Source organism: Etheostoma cragini, chromosome 23 (genome assembly GCF_013103735.1).
Source record: "Etheostoma cragini isolate CJK2018 chromosome 23, CSU_Ecrag_1.0, whole genome shotgun sequence".
NCBI lineage: Eukaryota > Metazoa > Chordata > Actinopteri > Perciformes > Percidae > Etheostoma > Etheostoma cragini.
Window position 1 is genome coordinate 15,902,295 of NC_048429.1, and position 22,417 is coordinate 15,924,711.

General features: G+C 41.2%; 1 protein-coding gene across 4 annotated transcripts in view; it reads right to left on the reverse strand.

Moving 5' to 3' along the window:
* Window positions 1-22,417, reverse strand: part of nav3 (neuron navigator 3) — a 209,213-nt gene that overhangs the window by 17,921 nt on the left and 168,875 nt on the right. For 3 of the 4 annotated variants that reach the window (XM_034864025.1, XM_034864027.1, XM_034864029.1), the window contains 13 exons: window positions 21,816-22,125; window positions 20,306-21,035; window positions 17,775-18,200; window positions 16,973-17,014; window positions 14,277-14,434; window positions 13,361-13,555; window positions 12,800-12,852; window positions 11,257-11,280; window positions 9,672-9,695; window positions 9,417-9,494; window positions 3,367-3,450; window positions 2,185-2,296; window positions 567-691 (listed from right to left, as the gene is read on the reverse strand). In XM_034864025.1, coding sequence (XP_034719916.1) covers window positions 567-691; window positions 2,185-2,296; window positions 3,367-3,450; window positions 9,417-9,494; window positions 9,672-9,695; window positions 11,257-11,280; window positions 12,800-12,852; window positions 13,361-13,555; window positions 14,277-14,434; window positions 16,973-17,014; window positions 17,775-18,200; window positions 20,306-21,035; window positions 21,816-22,125 — 2,361 coding nt within the window. The remainder of the gene's footprint in view (window positions 1-566; window positions 692-2,184; window positions 2,297-3,366; window positions 3,451-9,416; window positions 9,495-9,671; window positions 9,696-11,256; window positions 11,281-12,799; window positions 12,853-13,360; window positions 13,556-14,276; window positions 14,435-16,972; window positions 17,015-17,774; window positions 18,201-20,305; window positions 21,036-21,815; window positions 22,126-22,417) is intronic. The other variant, XM_034864026.1, reaches the window with a different exon arrangement.

Consider the following 22,417-nt stretch of genomic DNA (forward strand, 5'->3'; position numbering starts at 1 on the left):
GTGAGTGGTCAGCTGATCACGAGCTGTGATTGGATGGAAATTAGCCCAACCAAATTACTGGTTAACCAATTATTCACAAGCTGACTCACTCAACAGCAATTTCACATGAGACTAAAGAAGGACAAAGAATGGAAAGGCAAATCTTAAGTCAAGCTACTTGCAGATATATTAAGGATATTCAACACATTCTACCTTTACGAGTCAGGCTTCTAGCTGATTTCAAAGCTCTTTGAGTGGCTGCAACAGTAGTATAAGTTTTATATCATAGACCCATAATAATGTTATACCTCCAAAACAATGATTAGAAAAATAAATGTAAAAATCTTCTTCTGTTGTCTGCTGCAACTGATTGAACAGATTTGAGATGAAAACACTTAAGTTTCATAGCCTGTAGGTACACTAAAATCAAATTCAACTACCAAGTAGCAGAGTGAAGTTGTTGGTTACAGATTTGTTTTTATATTTTCTGGCATTTTGTGCCTCATCTGAGATTTCCTTTCTTGTTGTTGCTAATATTTTGACTCAACATTTCTTCGCAGCTTTTGTCTCACAATGATGACACCTACCCAGCTCTTCTTCTTCTTCTTTTTGTCTTCTGCGTCCTTGCCCAGACTGCCCATGCTGGAGTGACTGGCTGCGCTGTTGATGCTGGACATGCTTTCCGATGAGTGCTGTCGTCTAATCCGCAGGTCTGTGACAGACAGAATCTACCTTAGTGCACTAAAAGAATGAGATACAAAGTAACACTGATCCATGTACCAAAGTGTTTTGAAGAGACACCCATTTTTACTGGTGGTATCGGATAATGAAGTTTAAACCGCCTTTTCACACCTGAAAGTCCAAGGTTGATGTTTTTGTTACATTGTACATTTGATGTGGTTAGTTTTGGTTTTAAACTGCAGTTATGCAAGCACTCTAAAATGACTATATAAGAAAGAACTACGTCCTGTTGTCATCATATGCGTGAGCCGTGTCTCCCGGTACTTGTAGTTGATTGGTTTGCACACAGGCTTCCCCCGTCCTCTGGTTTTATCAACTGACTGCTGCAGATCATTTTCTTTTGTTGTGTTTTTGAGACACAATACACAGGAACATTACTTTTTTTTGAGGAGGTGCAACATTTATTCAGAGACAAACTGAATCCTACACTGTACATTTAGGCTACCAAACTGCCAATTTATTTGCTGCTATGATAGCGGACAGCTGTCTGCTCTGAGCATTAACCCTCACACTCTCTCATGTAGCCTATACTCTAAGCACTGAGCATACCTGGTCTAATACCATTACGATAGCTTGCCAGAGCTTCTGTAGTTGGTCCGAAAGTCCGAACCATTCAAAAAATGAATTATCACTGGAAACAAAATGGACCATGGTTTAGTTTGATCCGGACCGAGACTACCTCTTTTGGTCAGACCAAATTTTGGCTATGGTTCGGGGGAGGTTTCAAACCTGTAATCTTGGTTTGGATCCAACTGAAAAGTCAGAAGGTCCGGACCAAACGAGGTAGGTGTGAAAGCGCCTTAAAACCAGCAAACAAGCTGAGTAGCTACTTACAAAATACAGTGCACCCACAGCACAGCCAAACAAACTCACGTTATTTTGATAAAGAAGTCACCCAAAAATAATTGCAACGTCTGTGACAAATGTGTTCCTGTGACTACTTCAAAATAAAAGCCAGCCTGTGTTTCACAATTAAAACACTTATATTGTGAACAAGCAGCAGGAGGAAAATGTTGGGTAAGCTTTTATCACTTAATACAGCTGTAAGAGAGTGAACAGTAAACAGTGAGGCTGATATCAATTAGATAAAAAAGGGATCAGTACTGAATGTAAATACATTGAATGGGTTTTACTGACAAAATGAAACACATAGTATACTTCTTGTCATAACTTATTATAACTTTACAACGTTTGTGGTAAGCTTGGCTAGAATGAGGAGGATGGACACTTAAAAAGGTAATTTACCAAAATTGATGACACATCTGATTTAAGTTATTTCTAGGACTAATCAAGGCTTTTCCAAAACTGAAATATTGAGCACAAACACTTCAAGCATCAGGGGTTTAATTCCCCCTGGGCCCAATCAGGCTAAAAATGCATCCACTCAGGAAACACTAAGGCATCTATTGCCCCCTCAAAACATCACGATTTACGTCCAACAGTTCCTGCTGGTTTCTTTGTTACCTTTGTGTAGGTGGTCAGGGCCGTTGAGCGCCACCTGGATGGCTGTCTGAGCATCAGTGTTCTGGGTCTTCAGTGTCTCTATTGTCTCCCTCAACTCAACCAACTCAGTCTCCTGGAGAGAGAGACAAGAGAGTTGTTTAACAAAAGGATGACGCACCAAAAACTGTTCTTCGTTTGGCTTCGTCATTGGAAACAAATTCCTAAATTTGGCATTGGCATGGCATTCTGTGGAAGGGAATCAGGGACAAAAATGAAGGCAGGGTTTTTGAAGAAGATAAGGGTCTCCCAGTGGATTCGCCCCAACCCCCGCACCACCTGCTTAGAATAAAAAAAGAGTTCTACCCTGTTGAACCAACACTATCAGATAGAAGGAGTCTCCTATTCGGCCATGACTGAAAACCCACCAAGGGCTGCAGATAGGGTTTCCGGTTTAATTAAAAGTTGGGACAGCCTTGTTTAACAAAGACATCCCACCAGATCCCAGTCTGCTTTAATTTATAGAGGATTAAAAAGCTGCCAAGGCTCGTCAGCACACTGTGTGTGTGTGTGTATGTATGTGTGCACGCGCGTGTGTGTGTTTGAACAGAGGGAAGTGTTCATAATTTGTGTTAGGGATATATCTTTGAGCATATTGCCGCTGCTGCTGATGCTACTGTGTGATCAGTGTTGCAGCGCAATTCAAGCTACTCTGAAACCTCCTGTCGGTCAAAAAGTTGACTTAAAAAAATAGACCAGGGAGCAGATAAATCCCGGAGGATTTTACACTGGTTTTACATGTGTTTTTGGGCCTTAGGTTTATGGACTATGCTGAATCCTTGCAAGCCTGTGCCAAACCAGGCTTTTTACCTTCTTGTGAATCAAATTGATTTTGCACTTTAAGTAAGTCAAACACCTTGGTTAAGGTTAAGAGAAAAGTTAGAGAAAAATTCAGCCAACAGCTAAAACTTTAATAAGAAAAAACCTTTTGAAAACCTAGAAACCTTTCCTATGGGTCAGGAACTGAACCTAAAGATTAAAAAAAATTCCATTAACCTGCAACCGGTGACCTCTACATTCTTACGTGTCACTGCACTATTTCAATGTCAAACCAGTGCCTGTTTCGAATCATTTCTCCTGCCTGTAATCTCTTTGCCATGGAGTTCACATACAGTGTATTTCAAATTCCGGACTAAGCTCTTGTACCTTTTGTTCAGCGGTCATGGTGAGGCTCTGCAGGCGGCAGGTCATGTTGCTCAGGCTCTTTTCAAAGGCCGCCACCAGGTGAGCCTGCAGACACAGAGAGACACAAATAGTCTTCAGCTTCTGCAGGGGTGTAGGGTAACGTGCCATTAAGTCATTTTAACATTTATATTTCCACAGGCAAATTATAAAACTTCATAAAAGAGTAAAACATGCACATATAAACATAAAAAATATTAAAAAAAACTTATCCATAGTAAAATTAGCTCAGTCAAATATAATAACTCAAATATAAACACAATGTATCACTATGTATAAATCATCTCAAAAAGAAAAAAGCCCTCCTTGAAGAAAAAGCCTATACAGAGAATTAATGGGTTTGTCCACTGGTTGTTGACGATAGCTTTCAAGTGAGTTTTTGCTTGAGCCAAAGACGACTGAGGAGCAAACGGGATGTGGTGTGGAACGTTTGTACGCCCAAGTCTGAAGTTTTTTACTTTGCCCGCCTGAAGAGGTTTCCTTATAAAGAACAGCTGCTGGGATATCTAGCTTTTAATAAAAACAGAAAAAACATATAGCCCTTCACTTTGAGTCACTCTCAGATTTCAAGGGCAAGTTCACACCAAGCATGTTCAGAACGGTTTATTTTATTTATAACAGGGAGTTTGATAAGAACGTTTTACAGTTTATTACTTCATAGTTGCAACTTATTGCTACAAAAACATCTTTCTGGACTAACAGCACTAAGAAAACACTCAGCAACACTGAGAGAATGATGCCGATATCACAGATCAATGCCCTCCCTTACTTCATCTGTCACCTGAAGATGCAGAGGCGACACGCTGAAGGATGGCAAATGTTTCACGCCATCACGCCATCTGCTCTGCTGAACCTGTGGTTTGTGTGTGTGTGTGTCTGGAAGATGTGTATCTGTGCATGTGTTTTTTGAATATGTTTATGTCTGAATGTCTGGTCAAGCCTTATGCTCACGGTTGTGTGTCCTGCAAATCTGAGTCTGTAAAATCTGTGTGTGTGTGTTCTGCCAGCTCATCCTCCCATCCCTTGCTAGAGACCCTGAGACACCTGTCAGGCCTGGTGTGTCACAGAGAGGTGGGAAGCATGCCCAGACAGATCAGACAATCTCTGCTTTACACACACACACACACACACACACACACAAACACACACACACACACACCTTTGCATTATAACACATACAAGGATTTGTTCACAAACATACAATTAAGGTCTCTCAAAATGGGAACAATGCCTCATTTTTCTATCCTTGTGTTGATTTAAGGACCTCTTAGATCCAAAAATACACACACACACACACACGCACACACACACACACACGCACACGCAGACGCACCCTGCGTTGCTTCTTCCACTCTGTGTCCCTGGCTGAATCAGCAAAGGTCTTGACCTTTAGAAATGCCAACTGTTCCAACTCATTTCTCCAACTTCACATCTCTTTCCAACTCCACCTGTGAGCTCTGTCTCAACACCCCCTGCCCACCTGTCCGACATGAAGGAGGCGCTGATCAGACTCTAAGGTGTCCTGTGGCTGAACCATCTGTCCTGCTCCTGGCCCCGGTGGACACGCCTGCACCCTGAACCCCTGTTATTCGGACTGTCGTCCTGATCAGGTCTGGTGACGGTGGACCAAACCAGTGACCAGGACGAGCAGAAGTCATTGGTGTTGGTGGAGCTGGACGCCACTGCTATAGACGCGGAAGAAATGACTCAAGGGGTTGTATGTTGGCAGAAGACGGAGGACGCACAGTCACGACTACAGAGGTCTAAGCCAGAACCTACTGCTGGGCTACAGCGTGAAGGGTAGGGAGCAAATGGGTGGGAGGAAAGGGAATGATAAAGAAGAATACGGAAAAAAGAAAAATAAGAAGAACAGGGAGTTATAGGGAGTGAGGAACTCTATTCAAGCTTAGCAGAAATGGAGAGGCTGACAAGGTTAGAATGACACAGTGACGGCTGCGTAGAAAGAGGAAGAAGATTGAGAGGGGAGGAGGGGCGCCTGGTTGAACTCTTCAACACGCTTTAGTGTCAGTCCAGGCAGGAAAGCGTATCCCCTTCACAGGCTTTAAGGTGGTACAATACCTTACCTCACCAGTTTGGCAGCATTTGTTTCCTAAATCCCTTTTAACAGGATGTTGGTTTCTCTCATTCTGCTACATTTTGATCAAATAATACCAAAAACAAACACACAGTTAATTAAAATGACGCATGTGGGGAGTTCTTAATCCAACATGACAGTCGAGTAGTTTACTTGAAGGTATCTACATAAGACTGTCATGAACGTTTCATAAACATTAGCAAGTCATAAACCCTAGAGTTAGGGTTGTGTCATGACAGTGTCATGTGTTCATGACATTGTCATGTCACTCTTATGTAGATACCTTCAAGTAAAGTGTTACCATATGTTTTTAATAGTAGTAATTTCCGATGACAGCATGCATGACATAGGGTATTGACAACCCTGTAATATTCCATTTAATTTCCCACACAAAACAAACCAAGAAAATGATAATGATTAATAAATTAGAGAGATCAAGATCAGGTGACTTTAATCACTGAAAGATTTCCTCTGTGGCTCTCTGATGAAAAGACAGGCGATCAATGAAAACACATTCAGCCATTACATTTGAACATAATACCCTCTCGCTAACCTTAAAAAATACATGACATCATCAATTCTGGTGATCGCAGGTAGAGAATTAGACATTTGGATGCTTGACGCCCTTTCTAAAACTACATGGTCAATTATGCATTAATTTGGGGTCACAAATTGAAATGATGTTTTAGAAGACACAACACTGTAATGTATTAAGAATAACTTGCAAGGAAACTAGTGTTAAATAAAATCACATTAAGGATGCAAGACATCCTCAAAATACTGTTTCAAAGTGCCTTGTAAAACAAGGTTTCTTCTTGAGAAGATGACATTTTAAAAAAGCCAACTAATGCAGCTTTTCTTTTAGCCAAACATCTACCAAAGTGTAGGTTCCTGTACAGCATGTATTTCACACAGACGTGTTCAGGAACATAAATGGCTACATCCACACTATACTGCTTTTGTTTCAAAATAAATATATTTTGCTACGTTTACGCCTGCGCCACTAGTGAAACCTTTTCAAGCCCCTAAAAACGAAGACATTTGGAATGCTGCAGACCCTGTCTAGAGGGGCACAAATGGAGATCTTTGGAAACGACGATGCACGTCAGTTAGTCTTACCGGCTAGGCTTACATCCTTGGCTTTCAGTAACAGTTCTCCACCTCATTGTAGGTCCAAGCAAATAAATCCCTGGTCTGACTTTTACATCCACGATTTTTTAACCGCAGAGTAACGTCAATCTGCTTCCTGTTTCCACAGCCATGCCCAGTGTATGAGAATGGTGTGATATGCGTTGTCAAACATGTTGATACGGACAGAGATTAGTTCTGCTACAGAGCCTAAACTCTTGTGTGGACAGAGTTTGTTTTTGTTTTAACATGCTGTTAAAAATGCAGACTGTTCATTTCTTAATGTTTAATTTCTTATGCTGCACTGTAACCTTTATTCTTGTGTTTTATGTGTCTTAATGTTTTTAGTTTTAACTGTTTACTCATGTGTTTCATTGGTTTTATTCTTTAATGTTTAATTTATTATGATGAATTTTGTTGAGGAAAGGAGTAAGTATACGTATAAAGGTTGTGTAATACAGAGAAAGACAGACTCGAAAGGTAACACTTTAAAGAAAAAGTGTGAATGTGTAGTGTCTGAAAATCGTAGAAAGAAGGTCGTTAAGTGGACGCGAAAGGCAACGCTAGAATGGCTTAATTAGTGTGAAGAAGAGTCCAAGGAGACAAAAGGTAACATCTCTAAAAATAGAGTCGTGAAGGGTAGTGACACTGAGGGTGATCACGAAAGGTAGCACTAACATTGCCTAATTAGTGTGAAGGTAGTCTCAAGGTTATGGAAGGAATTTTGTTGCTTAATGTTTTTATTTTTAACTGTTTATACTTGTTTTTTATCTGCTTTTTTTTTTTTTTTTTTTTTATTGATTTTTTGTAAAGCACTTCGAATTGCCCTGTTGCTGAAATGTGCTATACAAATAAAGCTGCCTTGCCTTGCCTAGTATGGATGTAGCCTAAGCGATGTCCCTGGCAGGTCTTGCACATGACACAGTGTCTAGTTTTGTGCTGTGGGTGGACAGCATGTCAGGGCTACTGAGGCACACACAGAAGGATAAGACGAGCAACCCACCACGCTGTCATGTGGTTACAGTGCGATACACCACCAGCACAACACAGAAAGTGTTGGTTTTTGTTTTTAAAATCCAAGCCTCTAACATGAGAGTGGGAGCTGTAAAGCACATATGGGTGTTTGCATATGGCTTGGCACATTAAGGCATGAGACTGGTAGCCTTTTCCACTGCTGTTTGGATGTTCAGTGATCCTGTTAAGGGCCAGTGAATATCAACAACATGTGTGGCAAAACAGTCTTATATTCAGATTGTGTCTTGGAATATATTTTCCTTTTAAATAAATGTACTACACAAAGCTATGGCAAATTGAAAATATATGCAACACATTGTTTAGCCCCTGCAAAGTGTAAATTGTTCTTCTCACCCAGCCGTGCTAGATTATTTCTTGAATGTTTTTTCTTCTTTATATTGTTGCAGTGTTACAGCATCCTTTTCTACTTGTTGCAGGATGATTACAATTCTTTCAGTAGCTTATGAAACCAGTATCAAATACTGTAAATTATAAGGCAGCATCGGCAAGCTTTGACTTTACCATAACCATACTGAACTATAAAGAAACAGTGAGAATTCTCTGCAAGGTTTTAAAATGTTACACATACTGTAAAATGTCGGTGCGTGCCACTAGTTTTTTCAAGCGAGTTGCTTGAAAAATGTAGTCAATTACTCATTACTTATGACTCACTGATTATCACATCACAAATTCCTCAGCAGCCAAAGTAATTTCTTACATTAATCATTAACGTTTCGTTTTGTTAATCATCCCAGCTCCGTCACAGGTACATTTAAATGGCACACGCACATGACAAATATTATTTAAGTTATAACAAAAGTATAAAGTTAGTTTATGTGTATTTTAAATGTGTTTAAATAGATAACTAGACATAATGGTTTAACAAGGAGACAACATATGTTTTGGTTGTATTTGTTAAAGTCAACAGCTAGCTCTACGTTAGCCCCAATAATCTCACAGGACAGGTGATAACTGAATGTAGGCTAACAAGTGGGTAACAATACAACATGTTGGTTCATATTTGTATATTGGGTTTCTACTAGAACATGATTGCATGCTTTAATGTTACAAAAACACATTATCTTCATACTGTAACTCCTCTTTTATAAAGACATGTCTCCCTTTTCCAGTCATCAAGTTTTCCTGCAGTTTAGCCTTCAGTTTCAGCTCTGAACAACTTTGTGATCAAAGCGTCCGACCAAAGCAAAGACCCCGTCTGCCTCCACGCTTGATCGGGCACTGGCATTGAGGGCGGAAAGGATGCTGGAGTTTGTCGATCTATCTGCTTCTGAGCATTTCGTCGCGGGGTTGGAGGTCTCTGTATCTCACTCTGTTGCTCCCACACATGACGCACTTGAGTCTAGAGTCACTTATCCTCATCGCCCTGTTCTCTTTTTGCACCCGTCTATCTCTATTTGATACTTTCTGCATGGTTGAATGGTGGAGAGGCTCCTGTTCTCGCTTAAACCCCACCGGCTGAGACAAAAGCAAAGAGACAAACCTCGCCGTAGCGCAGATACACAAACGCGTGTATGAAAACATGCCACCTAAGGACAGGCGCACAAAAACACACACCCAAAAAATCCAACAAGCAAAAGCCTAAATACACGCACGGTGGCTTCAAACACAAAGAAAAGGAATTAGTCGGCGTCTTAAAGATTTATATTCCTTCCAGAGCTTCGATAGGCAGCGCTTCACATAAAAGCTCTCTGACAGCAAGTTATCATGCAAATGAGGCGGTGGTTTTGACGGCTCATTTTGAAGTAAACAAACTCACATTGGCAGACAGCTGAGACGTCAGGGTTGCCACCTTCTCCTGAGAGGCGTCCAGCTCCCGACGCAGCTTTCTGATTTGCTGTTTGGGGAGGAAACGTGGTTTAGTTAACACTCCTGAGAAAAAACAATAGACAATGAGACGTTGAACTTGCAACTCCTGTGTTGATATCTTTGATGTAAAAACCGTGCAGTTACATGGTAATACTGTGTAAAAAGACACTGGGGTGAAGTGTGAACACAAAGTGTGGGGGATTACCGTGGAATTTTGGACTGTTTGGCCCTTGATTGAAAAGAGAAGAGTAAAAATTAACACTATGTTGCATGCCTCCATCAAACAGCTTGTACTGATGTGGCTGGAGAGAAAGGGGTTATCACAAGCCACAGCACTGGTTTTCTCACAGTTACACTCTGAGTAGCCAAGCAAGAGATAGATAGGTATTCCTGATCTGGGTCAAATAGCATTAGCAAATGCCTGATATTGTTTCTTGCATAATAAGATAATTGCAAGATGTGTCAGTTTACCAAAGTGAACAGCACAAGTACAAGAAAGTATTGACAATCACAGAAATTCACTTGGAAAGTGCTGTCAATATCAGAATTTTGGTTTGACGTGGCTCGGGAAAGGGAAGTTTGGGGTCCCCTGCTGGAGCTGCTGCCCCCGCGACCCGATACCGGATAAGCGGTCGAAGATGGATGGATGGTGTATGTCTTTTTTTTCCTTAATATATAATTTACAATTAACAATGTATAATGCATATGACAAAAGGCATATTTCCCCCTTGTTTCAACAGAATGTATTGGCAGTTTTGGGATTTTAGAAGGTTTTAGATTTAGATTTTAACCAATAAAAAATGCTAACATTGTTAAGCCATGATGGTGTTATGCCAACACAATTCGGAATGTCTCAAGTAAATGATGATAAAAAATGATTCAGAGTCCAGTGACCTACACAGGACTTGAATCATTTTTTATCATCATTTACTTGAGACATTCCGATCAGAAAGTAGAAAACATCAGATGTTTGAAGGAATAAAACACCAGAATTGGGTCATTTGTGGTCATGCACTATGAATGTAGTCCAGTATTGTCACTTTGTACTGTGTGAGCTGTCCTGAAATGCTAAACCCCACCCATCTGGGAGGGTTTAAACAAACAGCACAGTGTATTTGCGATTACTGTATGACCCATTCTAGAAGTTAAAGCTCTAATAAACAAGAACAGACAACAGGAATTCTAAGAGAAGTCACAAAAATCCAACCATAAATCTGGAAAATCAAAGAAGAATCAGTGTTTAACTGAACATGACTATTGAAGGAAGACAGACAAACAAAAAAAAAGCAGGAAGGGAATGCATTACATGTGTATAGTGTATGTTTCAGTAATGAGTAAATTACATAAGCTATGTAGCACACGGCTGATGAAGGTGTAATGAATGCAAAAGACGGTAATAGAAAGCAGTGAAACATGGGGTTAAACTGCTTTATTGTAGAACTTGAAACATCCGTTATCTATCATCACATTTCTCATATTCCTGTAGTTTTTGGTTGAAACTCATCATCAATAGGCCAAACTCATAAAAAACTGCCTTAATGTATGTGACTTAGAGGTTGTTGACATGGGTAAAAAGTCAGGTAACTTGAAACTTAAGATAAAACCTATTTTTTCTCTCCCAGTTACCTTTGATGTGCTCATGAGCAAGGCAATTAACCCCCTCTCACATCTGCAGTGCAGCTACACTGAGCACCTTTAATGTGTAAATGTCTTCAACTATATGAACGTGAAGCAGGAAGGTGCTAAAGAGAAGCAGACGTGCAGCCAGACAACACATAACCCATCCTTACCTCTGAGTGGGCTTTCTCCTCCGTCTGTAAAGTAGAGACATGCAAAATTAAAACCAAAAAAGGTTATTGGCTTTGTTTGTTGGGTTTAATCAAACAAACATTTGAAAAATGACTTAGAATATACAGCATGAGAAGCCTTTTAATTGAAGAGAAATTATAAAATGGCCATTACATAGCCGAAGAGAATCAAATAAATGAAATAAGATTAAAACCGAAGATATCTCTCTCATTCGTCCTGGCCTGTCTCAGCAACTTGCCAGTGAAAATTGAAACAAGCGGTGGTGGGTGGTAATCAATTCTTGCCCATAAAACAAATCTGTTGCCTCGCTGAACGTGAAGACTTGGAGCGCTGCCTGTTCTATTACAAACCCAACACTTATAGTCTTATTGGTAAGTGAGGAGCACGCAGCGATAAAGTTATTTTTTGGTTCTACAGAAACAGAAGGGACAAGACAGAAATATTGGAAGAGACTGTCTGTGAAATGCAATGCCACGCTGCATCACTTGGAAGAGGTGAAGGCTTTAATTTAACTCTGGGATGAATTCAGCCATTTGCACCAACAATCAATGTTTAAAAGTCTAGCTGTCCCAAAATGTCTTCCTAGTTCCCTTTTTGTGCGGTGTACTGAGTTTCAAATGAGTTGAGATGTTTAAGGATTTGGGGGCGCTGTTAGGTATTATAACAAAATAAGGCAGCTTTAAACCTGCAATAACTAATTTTCAAACTGTAAACATTACAGCATTAGAATTTATTTGATGTGGTTTTCCTGGCCACTTGTTGGATAAAAGTCAAATATTTACTCTCCTATTAAACTCCTGAGTAAAATAGATGGCTTTTTAGCTGCTAAATGCTACTATGTGATTGACTCGTTGCCAATTTTTCAGTTAGTGCTTGTTAGGTAGTGGAACAGTTTATCAGAGCTTGTTCACTGAAAACTGCCTTCTGTGTCTAGAAAAAAAACTGATGAGAAGGGCAAGACTCAACCAAAACATTAATGCAGCCGTTTGACTCCATTTGCATTTATAATGGCTGATGAAAAAGATTTTTTTTCAGAATCATTTATATAAATGAAAATTTAAAAAAATAAAAATAAAAACAGACTGTCAACCATGTTAGGAGTGTTGGCGTTAAATAGTTTGTCCACCAGAGGGCCCACTACAACGTCCCTGTTGGCAAATCATTTTCAAACTATATTCAATAGAATACACTAAAAGGAAAAGATATTTAATGTTCAAACTTTTGTGTTTTTGCAAATATTCACTCATTCAAATATCATGCCCATCTAGATTGTTATCTGCACAAAGTTCAAAAGCCAGTATCTGAGATGGTATGGGGGTATGTTAGATCATTTGGAACATCAAATATCTTGTGTTTGTATTGTATTCAATTGAATATAGGTTGAAAAGGATTTCCAAATCATTGTCATGTTCCAACTTCATTTGAATTGGGTTATTAAATAGTGATTGTAGCAGCTTTACTAGATAGATAAAGTATACAGCACTGGAAGGTAAAATTAGAAAGAGAAGCTGACCAGCTACTTACCGCAGAGTACAGTGAAGACGTGCTGGAGACCAGAGACAATGAAGAGCCATGGACTGTAAGCACATACGAAGAGTAATGAGAGAAGTGTAAAACAAAAAAAATGCCATGTGACAATTCGATATTTCCAATGAATTTGACCATGAGCAAGTTCTAAAGTCATTTTAATTGCTTTTTTTTTAATTCATTCTCGATTACACAGCTGTCTCAATAGCTCTTACAAGGTAACTTACTCAGATGATGTGAGCTGTGAACAGTTATAAGAAGGCAAAAACACGATTTGACGGTTAAAAAGCTGACCTCTAAATGTGTGTAATCACAGCCTCTTACATCACCCACAAAAAGATCAGAGCATAGCGAGCCTTCAGCCAAGTCACACAAGCTGTGAACACACGGCCAGAGCTCAATAAATCTGGTATTGAAGTACCTGATGACTGATGGGACTTTACTTTGGTGAATGTGGCCCTGAAATAATTTCTAATGGCTCCTTATTAGGGAGGAAATCTATGGAATGCAGTTCACTTGAAGAGTGAGTTCATGAGCATGTCCCACCGTGTGTCCTACCTTCGTCAGTGCTGTCCCTGAAGGAGCCAGAGCGGCTGATGGCCCGTGGCCGGTCCTCCAGGGAGGTTGCACTACCACCCAGTGGGTGACCCTCTCCGTACAGTTCAAAGGAGTCCTGGGCAGGGATGCTGTTGGAGCGGCACATGCTGCTGCTGCCCGGTGGAAGGTTATACTGGCTGATGTTGGTGGGGCTTACTGTGCGGAGGAGAAAAACACCAACATCAGTGTTCAAGTTACAGACTAAAAAGGTGTAAATTGCATACGTGATTAATCATTCATTCAAGAAATAAGAACACAAATACAGCTGAATATGATTGTAAATTGTACAGATGTGCTATGATCTTTTTCTAGACTTTTCTAGATATTTTTAATCACAGCATTATTGCCTTGGTTTGTTTTACCGAGGCAATGTGTCAACTGGTCATATCCCACTTCACAGAATGTTTTTTAAATAAAGAGCTTTACAAAGATGGTTAAACAATTTAAAGTCGTGGAAGAGACAGAAAAAAAGGAAAGAGGATTATGAATTATGGTAATTATGATAATAAATGGAAATGCATTAGCTAGCCTAACAAATATGCTTATATATATATATATATTTATTTATATATATAGATTATAGATTTCACTGAAATTGTACTTTCAAATGATTTCATAGGACAAATAAATTGATTGATTGATTGATTGATTTGGTGCATAATAAACACACTAATATTCACAGCTGAATTTTAATGCAGGCTAAACCTTTAAACAACCTTGTTGGAAGCAAATTTAATGAAACTGCTAAATAACTGATACACAGCATCAAGTCAGTAAAAAAGTTCAGTGTGAGCTGCAGATCTGGACCAAATACAAAAACTGGATATTCTCGGCACTATCTATCATAGATACAATTAGTTTATTTGTATAGACATACACAGGTTGGAATAGTGGTATTTTCCAGTAGTGGTGCAGGCAGCTCCAGGAGGAGACAGTGGGGATTGGCTGCCTGTATCCTGAAGTCCCCCTGTTGAATGGGACCTCAACCACTCCTTCCCTTCCTCATGGGACGCCGGCCGGGAGGACGGAGGGTACCTGAAACCCACGAAGACAAAGTAAACCTGAGGCAAAAAGATACATGTTTGGAAGTCCAAGTAGTGCAGTTTCTGTGATGACGAAATGAGTGCAGAGCTACATAATATAAGCATGTGAGCAGATGGCAACAACAAAAAAGCATGCATCCATGTTCCCATGCATGCATCTACACACATTCAGTCATATACAAACACTGCTTTGGCTCAAAGCTGCCAAACACACTGACACTGCCGTTCATCTCATCTCTCCCCAGCTCCAAAGTGGCTCAGCAACAGAAGGCCCCCTTATCGCAGGCATAACAATTGGCCATATTTAATCCTCTGAGGATGTTAATTGAGTTTGCACCCATCCCTTTCAGAGCCGACTTCCTTCCAACACCCCCATTACTACGCTTGTCACATCTGACCCTGCTCCAGTCCCCCACGCCTGTGCTTCGTATTCTTCCCACCAGGGATTGGGTGGTGAAGAGTGTGTTCAATAGTGTAACACAGCAGCAATTGTCACACACTTGTGTTGAAATGGAACAGACTGAAATATCCACGGGTCAGTGTTTGACTCAGTGTACTTTGCGCCTACAAAATGCCCATAAGTAGGATCAATATGCTCATTTATATGACAGAGGTAATTACTAATCTAAGCTCCTCTTGTAGTACAGCTAAAGATCAGGCAGAAAATGCTGTCTGGTTTAAGATGTGAACAGACGATCTTAAAACATTTGTGGTCAGAAAAACATGTTTGGAAGAAAACACTGCAGTCTGTACTGAACATCCCATCTAACAGGCGTAAAGTATAGTATGAGATCAGAAGCTTTAAGCCCAAAAAAGACCATCAGCACCAAATGCAATTTAAATGAAAGAACGGTTTGATACCAGCATGCGCCATCCAATCCAACCCCTCTGCAGCAGTGCTGTTTAAAAGAAAGGGGATCCTAACATTGGCTAGAGACGTTGTTCCCTGCAGAGGTTGTGTCACTGTGATGAATGGGTTATGGTATTTCTGTTTCAGTCTTTTTAGTCGCAGCTAAAATCAAAGTATTCATTCTACTTCTCCCCCTAAGCAAGCAGAGCAAATATTATCAGGAGGTATAGGCCTTTTTAGGGAGCGGAGGAAGAACTGCTCTGTCATAGCGACTGGGTTTGCCCCATTTCTAAATGATGCGAATCAGATGAGGATGCACATGGAGAGCAGACATACAAACGGACAGGCACACACATTCCGGGCTGATCATCTGAGGCAGTATTATTACTGCATCAGATCCTGAGACATGAGAGAGCTATTATTACTTATGTGCCACAGCATTTTGTGCAGGTAAAACACTAGGTCAACATGTTTTACTTCATTGAGGTTTGGGAAGACACCCCAATTTTCCCATTACTTTTACTTAAAATCAAAGTACATTCATTTGGCATATTGATTTGTCCACAGCAACTTCCAATAATTGCATTGCAACCATGTGGGAGTTAGAACCAGTTTTCTTTTAAAGATAACTATTTCAACTATTTTTCCAATGTTCTAAGCTAATTACTTTAATTGTTAATCCAGTACTAACTAAGCTAACTATTTCAACTGCTAATTATTTAACTGTGTATCCAATGCTCTAAGCCAGGGGTCTTACGTTCAACGACCATCTGTTTTTTAGGCCAAGGACCCCTTAGCTGAAAGAGAGACCGAGTAGGGACCCCATACTCCATTTATGGTATAAAATTGAGTTGCATATTAAACTGGACTGAAAGGATGAAAATAAATGGTCATATGTGAAAACCACGGTGAATCTTCAAGCTTAACTGAAAGGCTACCATAGTGGTTAGTTTATCCATAGTAAGCTTATATGCAATATGTTAATATATACTGTTTTCACAAATAGGCAAATTTATCTTTTATCTTTTTTATGTTGGATTTATAATGTACTGTATACATTCAGATATTTTAATAGCTGAAAAGGAAACTTTAAAAAAAAAAAAATGTTTTAAATAATTTGGTGGCTGCCCTGCACTAACTCTGAGGAAACAGACCCCCTGTTGAACATCTCTGCTTTAAGCTAACTATTAATTGTTTATCCAATACTTTAGGCTGACAATTTTAATAGTTTAACCATTATTTTAAGCTATGTATGTATCCCTTACTTTAAGATAACTATTCTAACTGTTGTGATTAATCAATCTAAAACCATTTATCTATCACTTTTAGCATAGGTGTTTCAACTCCTCTGCCTGCTAACTAATTATAACTAGTTGTTCTAGCTTACTGAATTTATGGATACATGGGTTTTTCCACATACATATATTTGTTTCAAAATAGTTGAGCTTCTTCACAATATTACATCATAAGCTCAAGGAATTGCAGAAAAGTACTCCTTGGGGTAGGTATAGGTAACTGGTTGGGAATCACTGATATAGGGCAACACCATGCCACATGTATACAACAACATAGAAATTGCATTTGATATCAGAATGATTATTTTCATGCAAATGTGTACTAATGATCTATGTGAGTGAATAAAAGAAGAACGATTGAGAATGGAATCTGGCTGAGTTGTACCTCAGTCCCTTTTTGGGAAGCGTGTTTCTGTCAAGAGGCATGCTGTTAAAACACAGAGGATGAGTAAATTAGATGGACACCAGAAAACATTTGACTTTTGTGATATATGAGAAAAATACTTTGGTCACATTTTACAAACTTGACTTTTGACACACATATACACAAAGACACACACAATGGAGAAAGAATGTGATTACTAATGCATCCAAGTACAGACAACAAATATAAAACAGGCCAATTTAAATAAATAAATTGTTTCATTTTTGAGACATACAGCTAAACTAGAAAGGGCAAATAAACTTGTGCCTTATGTTGTCTTTGCTATGTAATGTATTGCATGCATGTGGACAAAGCAATGAAACACCCTGGAAAAGACTTCTCATGGGAATGAGCGTCTGAAATGATTTGAATTTATTGTGGGGCTTTTTCTAGCATGGCTTTGGACACACATTTAACTTTAATAGTGATCCCAGAGACACTTAGTACCTGGTCAATGCAAAAGACAACCTGCGGAAAGGTTGGCAGGTCAGTTAGGTAAATGAGTATTAAAGGATTAGGGTTAGGAAATGGAAAACATACGTATATAATACCAATACCATACCAAAACCATGCCAGAAAAAGGAACTTAAATTCAACCAAACTGTGTGCTGGATGGGTGATTTTTGTTTCCTTCTAATTATGTAACTTAGGCTTCCTCTGCATTGTGTGTCTATATCTTACGGTAGAGAGATGTACTTTTTGTCTCTGTTCTCAAATGAAACAATGAATACGATTAATCCCAATCGTATTCCCTGTTACTCACCCCTCAGACAGGGTGGACTTGACACTGCCAGTTCGTGTAACCTTGGGCCCGTGGTGGCCTAGCGGCAGATCAATGGACTCAGAGCTGGTGTGCAGACTGGTCATGCTTTGGCAGCTCAGAGTGTCCTTGCTGCCAGCTGATGAGCTACATGCAGGCCAGGGGCGAGCGTTGGAGGGCAGGGAGAGGCCAGAGGCCGGGCTGGAGGCCAGGGAGTCAATGCACAGGTCTGGGGTTTTACCGTACAATGGGCTGCTGCCACCGCTCAGGCCGCCAGCGCTGCACAGGCTCCCAGTGCCAGAGGATGGTGAGTCCAGGCTGGCCTGCCTCGCCAGTGTGCCGTGGGGGCTGCCCAGTATTGAGGGGCACTTGCCAGAGTCGGGTGTGCCCGGAGAGCTGGCCTTGCTGCTGGCTTTGGTGCCAAACAATCTGGGGGTAGAGAGGTTGGTGCAGTCATTCAGAAAAGCTCAAAGGAGAGGGGGTGAGCATCTACAAGATCCATACTGGAAAAATGAAGACCTTTGGTACTTTGAAAAAAGTGGATTACATTGAAGTTATCTAATGTATATTATATGAAATTGTGGTACTGCATTGGTCACAAGCATCAAGAAACTCAGGGACCAGTCCAGTAGAGTGAAAAACAGCTACTAAAACATCGCCACATCTTTTTTGTAACACCAACTTTAAAGCAACATTTCAAAACTATTTGACCTTCAAATAACACCTTTAAAATCATGTTGATGCTACACTGACTTGTAAGGGAGAATGGTTCCCCTGCCATTCCCATTCTGCGCCCCCAAACGCCTGTTCTTGTAACTTCGGTGAGAGGGTATAAACTGGTTTTGGTGAAAGTGGATTCTATTTTATGGAGAAAAGGTTTTCTGGTTTTCCCTCTGAGGTTTATTTGCTGTTCTGCCTCAACTCTCTGGAATTCAGTGAGTTTTTCTGATGGACAGAAAGCTTTACTTGTTGTTTACGTAACGGTAGCCGCTAACTGCTACTAACTGTGGCTGCCGTCAGCTAGTTAGCTGTAGTGCTGGGACTGGGAGAGGTCGGAGCACCCGGGGAGTGTTGGTGTTTACACTGTTAGCACAGGAGCTTTGGGTCGATAGAAGGAGGGCGTTTTCAGGCCCGGGGCAGAGGGGAATGCTGGTGGGTTCAGCAGCCTCTACAGACATCATGGCAGAGGCAAAAAGACATTGATGGAGGACAGAGCAAGAGGAATGAGCTTTGTGGAATAAAAGGGGGCGAGACAAACGGCGAGCTGGCCATCTTACTGTTGGACTAGTAAGTCATATTAGCTGGCTTGCTATGTCTTGTGTTGTTGCACTTGCTTGACGTTTGGCTGTGTTGGCCAAGTTGTCAAATCGAGTTATGTAATCATAACAAATACAGGTGTGAATTGAATTAGAAGGGAAATGCACTTAGAAACTTAAGGGGCGCCAAAACACATAAAATGACAATGCTATCCCATGTTGCTTTAAACTATAGATAAAAGGGCTAAGCACACTTCCCAACACATTTATCCCTCGCGTCAAACTCACCCTCATTTCAGCTGCAAACTCTCAGTAATTTACATCAACACATCTGCTTTCACAGCTTTGCCCGTTCAACCCTGTGACTTTAAAGAACCTAATCTGTTAGGCCACTCAACTCTATTTGCCTCCCACATATGTTCAGACAGCTTGCTACTCATATTTTGCCAGTCCCAGTCTGTCATCACAAAGACATAAAATATATAGGTGATGCTCTCTTGAGGGAAAAAAAGAAGAGGCTTGAAGACATGCAGATGAAGCGAGTTTGCTTGACAGATCGGATGGGACGCATGTTTGGACACGCCTACAGAGCGCATGCTTCTAATGAGTCAGGGATTGGCGGGCCAAGAAACCCCTCTCTACCGTCTGTTCTGATCGAGACTGCTAAGCTGGATATGCCTAAATGAAAAGCCATCACCCCTTCATCTTTGAAGTAAAGATATGTTTCATCTGCAGTGGCTTATCACCTACACTAGGGAACAAGCTATGTAATGGCAGCCCTTGGCTGTGCAGCTGAGTAAACACGCTCAATCAATCTTCCTGTGAAGGCGCTAAAACATGATTTATTAAGGGTCCTAAATTCATTTTGGCGCATCCAAATATACTAAATTTGCCAGAGATGACAGAGTCGTTCTTTTAGCCATGGTGACGCTGCACCACTACAGATGACGTCTTCAATAAATGCCCCTATCTGTTGAAGGAGTCAAGGGAACAGTCTGCATCAGGTAAACATTGCTGAGCACCACAAACATCAGTTCATTAAAGTGAATGAAAAAAAAAACCTTACATTTTAAAATAGATTGAACCAGAATCCTCTAAGAAAGAACATATATTGCAGCTAAAGGCATGCCTGCTGTACTGAGAAAAGCATCCCTTATTTCTAATAATCAAAGAACTGGAAAAGATCAGCATGTGATGAAATGCCTGATTCATGTAGAAACACACATGGCCAGGGACAAAGACAGAACAGAAGCTGTAGGCACGTGTTGTGTGTCTGACCTGCGGAAAGTAGGAGAAGCAATATCTGGGTACTTGGAGCCGGGCTGCCTGAGGCCTGATTGGCCTGTTGAACTGGAGGTAGGGCTGGACTTGGGAGAGGTGGATAGTCCAGCTGTGGTGTCCTGGTCTGACACTGCCACTTTCTCCTTGTCTGTCTGGTTGATGGTGATGGGACTGGAGCGGTCTGAGCCCACTTTTCCATCCCTGCGTTTGGCACCCGCTTGTGTTGCTGCCCCTCCAGCTGACTTGCCACTAACGTTTGAGTCTATGCTGCTGGAACTGGAGCGATGCCCACTGCGCCCGGCTGCCACCCCGCTGGAGGATTTGGCTGGTCTGGGTAGAGAGCGGTACTGCAGGGTCACTTTGGAGCTGCTGCTGCAGCTGAGCAGGATGCCGTCATCCTGGGGCTGCGAGCCGTCCAGGCTGGTCTTACGCACACCGCCGATGCCTGTGCCTTTGCCAAGGGCAGCTGAGGATTTGGGCGCCTTGCCCAGGGTGGCTGAGCCGCTGGCGAGCGTTGCACCACTGGAGGTGATTAGGGTACCACTGGGACCCGGGATCTTCTTGTATCCAAAAGAAGCAGTGGTAGGTGGGCGTCCAATGCCAGAGGGAGGTTTCTTACCTTCATCTCCACTACTCTTCCCAGCGTCTGAGGGTGAGCGCTGGATGGCAGCTGAACTCTTGGAAGGCGCCTTGCCCTTCTCAGAGGCCTTAGCATCATCGGTTTTGCCTGCCAATTTCCATAAAGATGTATTAGCATTAATACAAAAACATTACCCTCAGCAGATTCTTGGCCCGACACTTGGTTTTATCACCAGTGGTGCCACAGGGCATGAAGGAAAAGCCAAGTTAGTGTACATGTAAGCCAACAGCCAGAGGCCTGTTTATCCCGGCTCAGCTGCATTAAAGCAACAACTATATGCAACCAAACTGCTAAACTTGCTGAGTGGTCTAAAAATGAAAGAGCAGCTGCACAGTGTCCAAGCACAGGTATCAACAAATCCAATGCAACTCATAACTTACCATTCTAAAACATGTACCACCAAAATGAACAATAGTATAAAAGTGAAGCACATAATAGACCCTTTGACTAAAGACATTTTGATATGTCATGAGAGGAAAAGCATAGGGTTACTTTAAATAATATAATGAAAAAGGAATGCTGATTCTTTTTCCTGATAGCCAACCCGTCAGTAACCGATCATTTACTATTTAATTGACCATTAAGCAACTTGTCAGCTGTGTGTCTGCCTGTCATACTGTGTGACAGTCGATGTAACCCGCCAGTCCTCCCCAATATAGTGGCATGCGTCGCATAGCTCTCTGCTGTGCGCACCGACCAGTGGAGAGTCACAAACTTAAATAGAACAAAATAGCTTAGCATGCAGAACAGAGTTATCTTTCACATTGTTAGTAGTCAATAAAGATTCAACACATTCACAGCAGATCACATTGAGTGTCCGATTGTACTTATATTCCACTTTTAGATTAGAAAAACAACAACTCCTACCTGGTGTTTTGTGGGCAGCAGAGGTACCCTTAGTCCTGGGTGGTGTGATGCCGACCTGGGCCGTCATGCCCCTCCTCCACGAGCCCGTCTGGGACATCTGGGCGAGGGCAGCGGCCTTCTGACTGGCGTCTTCATACTGGCCCTGGGCTTGAGAGGAAGAGGAGGATGAGGAAGGCTTCCAGCGGGAGGAGCCGCTGCTGGGGTCCATGGTTGCGTCCAGCTCCTCCTCCACCTTCTTCAGGTCCTCGGCTCCGGCCCAGCTGCTACTCACTTCCTGCTCTGCATGCTTGGACCTGCTTTCTCTCTGGGACTTGGGAGGGGGGTGATGGTGGTGGGTGTCAAAGAAAGCAGATCAAGATAAATAGATTGTTTAGGAAATTATTGAAACTATGGTACTAAAATCTCAGTTAAACACAACAGCGGGGGAGTTTTAAAAATAGTACCTGCTCACCACTACGGTCCCATGTAATTAAAGATCTTCTTGGCATTCTTAAGAAAATTAGTAAGCAATGATGTAAAGTATTGGCTATTTCAATTTAATTGTCTAAAACTTAAACCTTCGATATGATCCTTTAAGAAACGTTATTTAAACACCTTCAGCC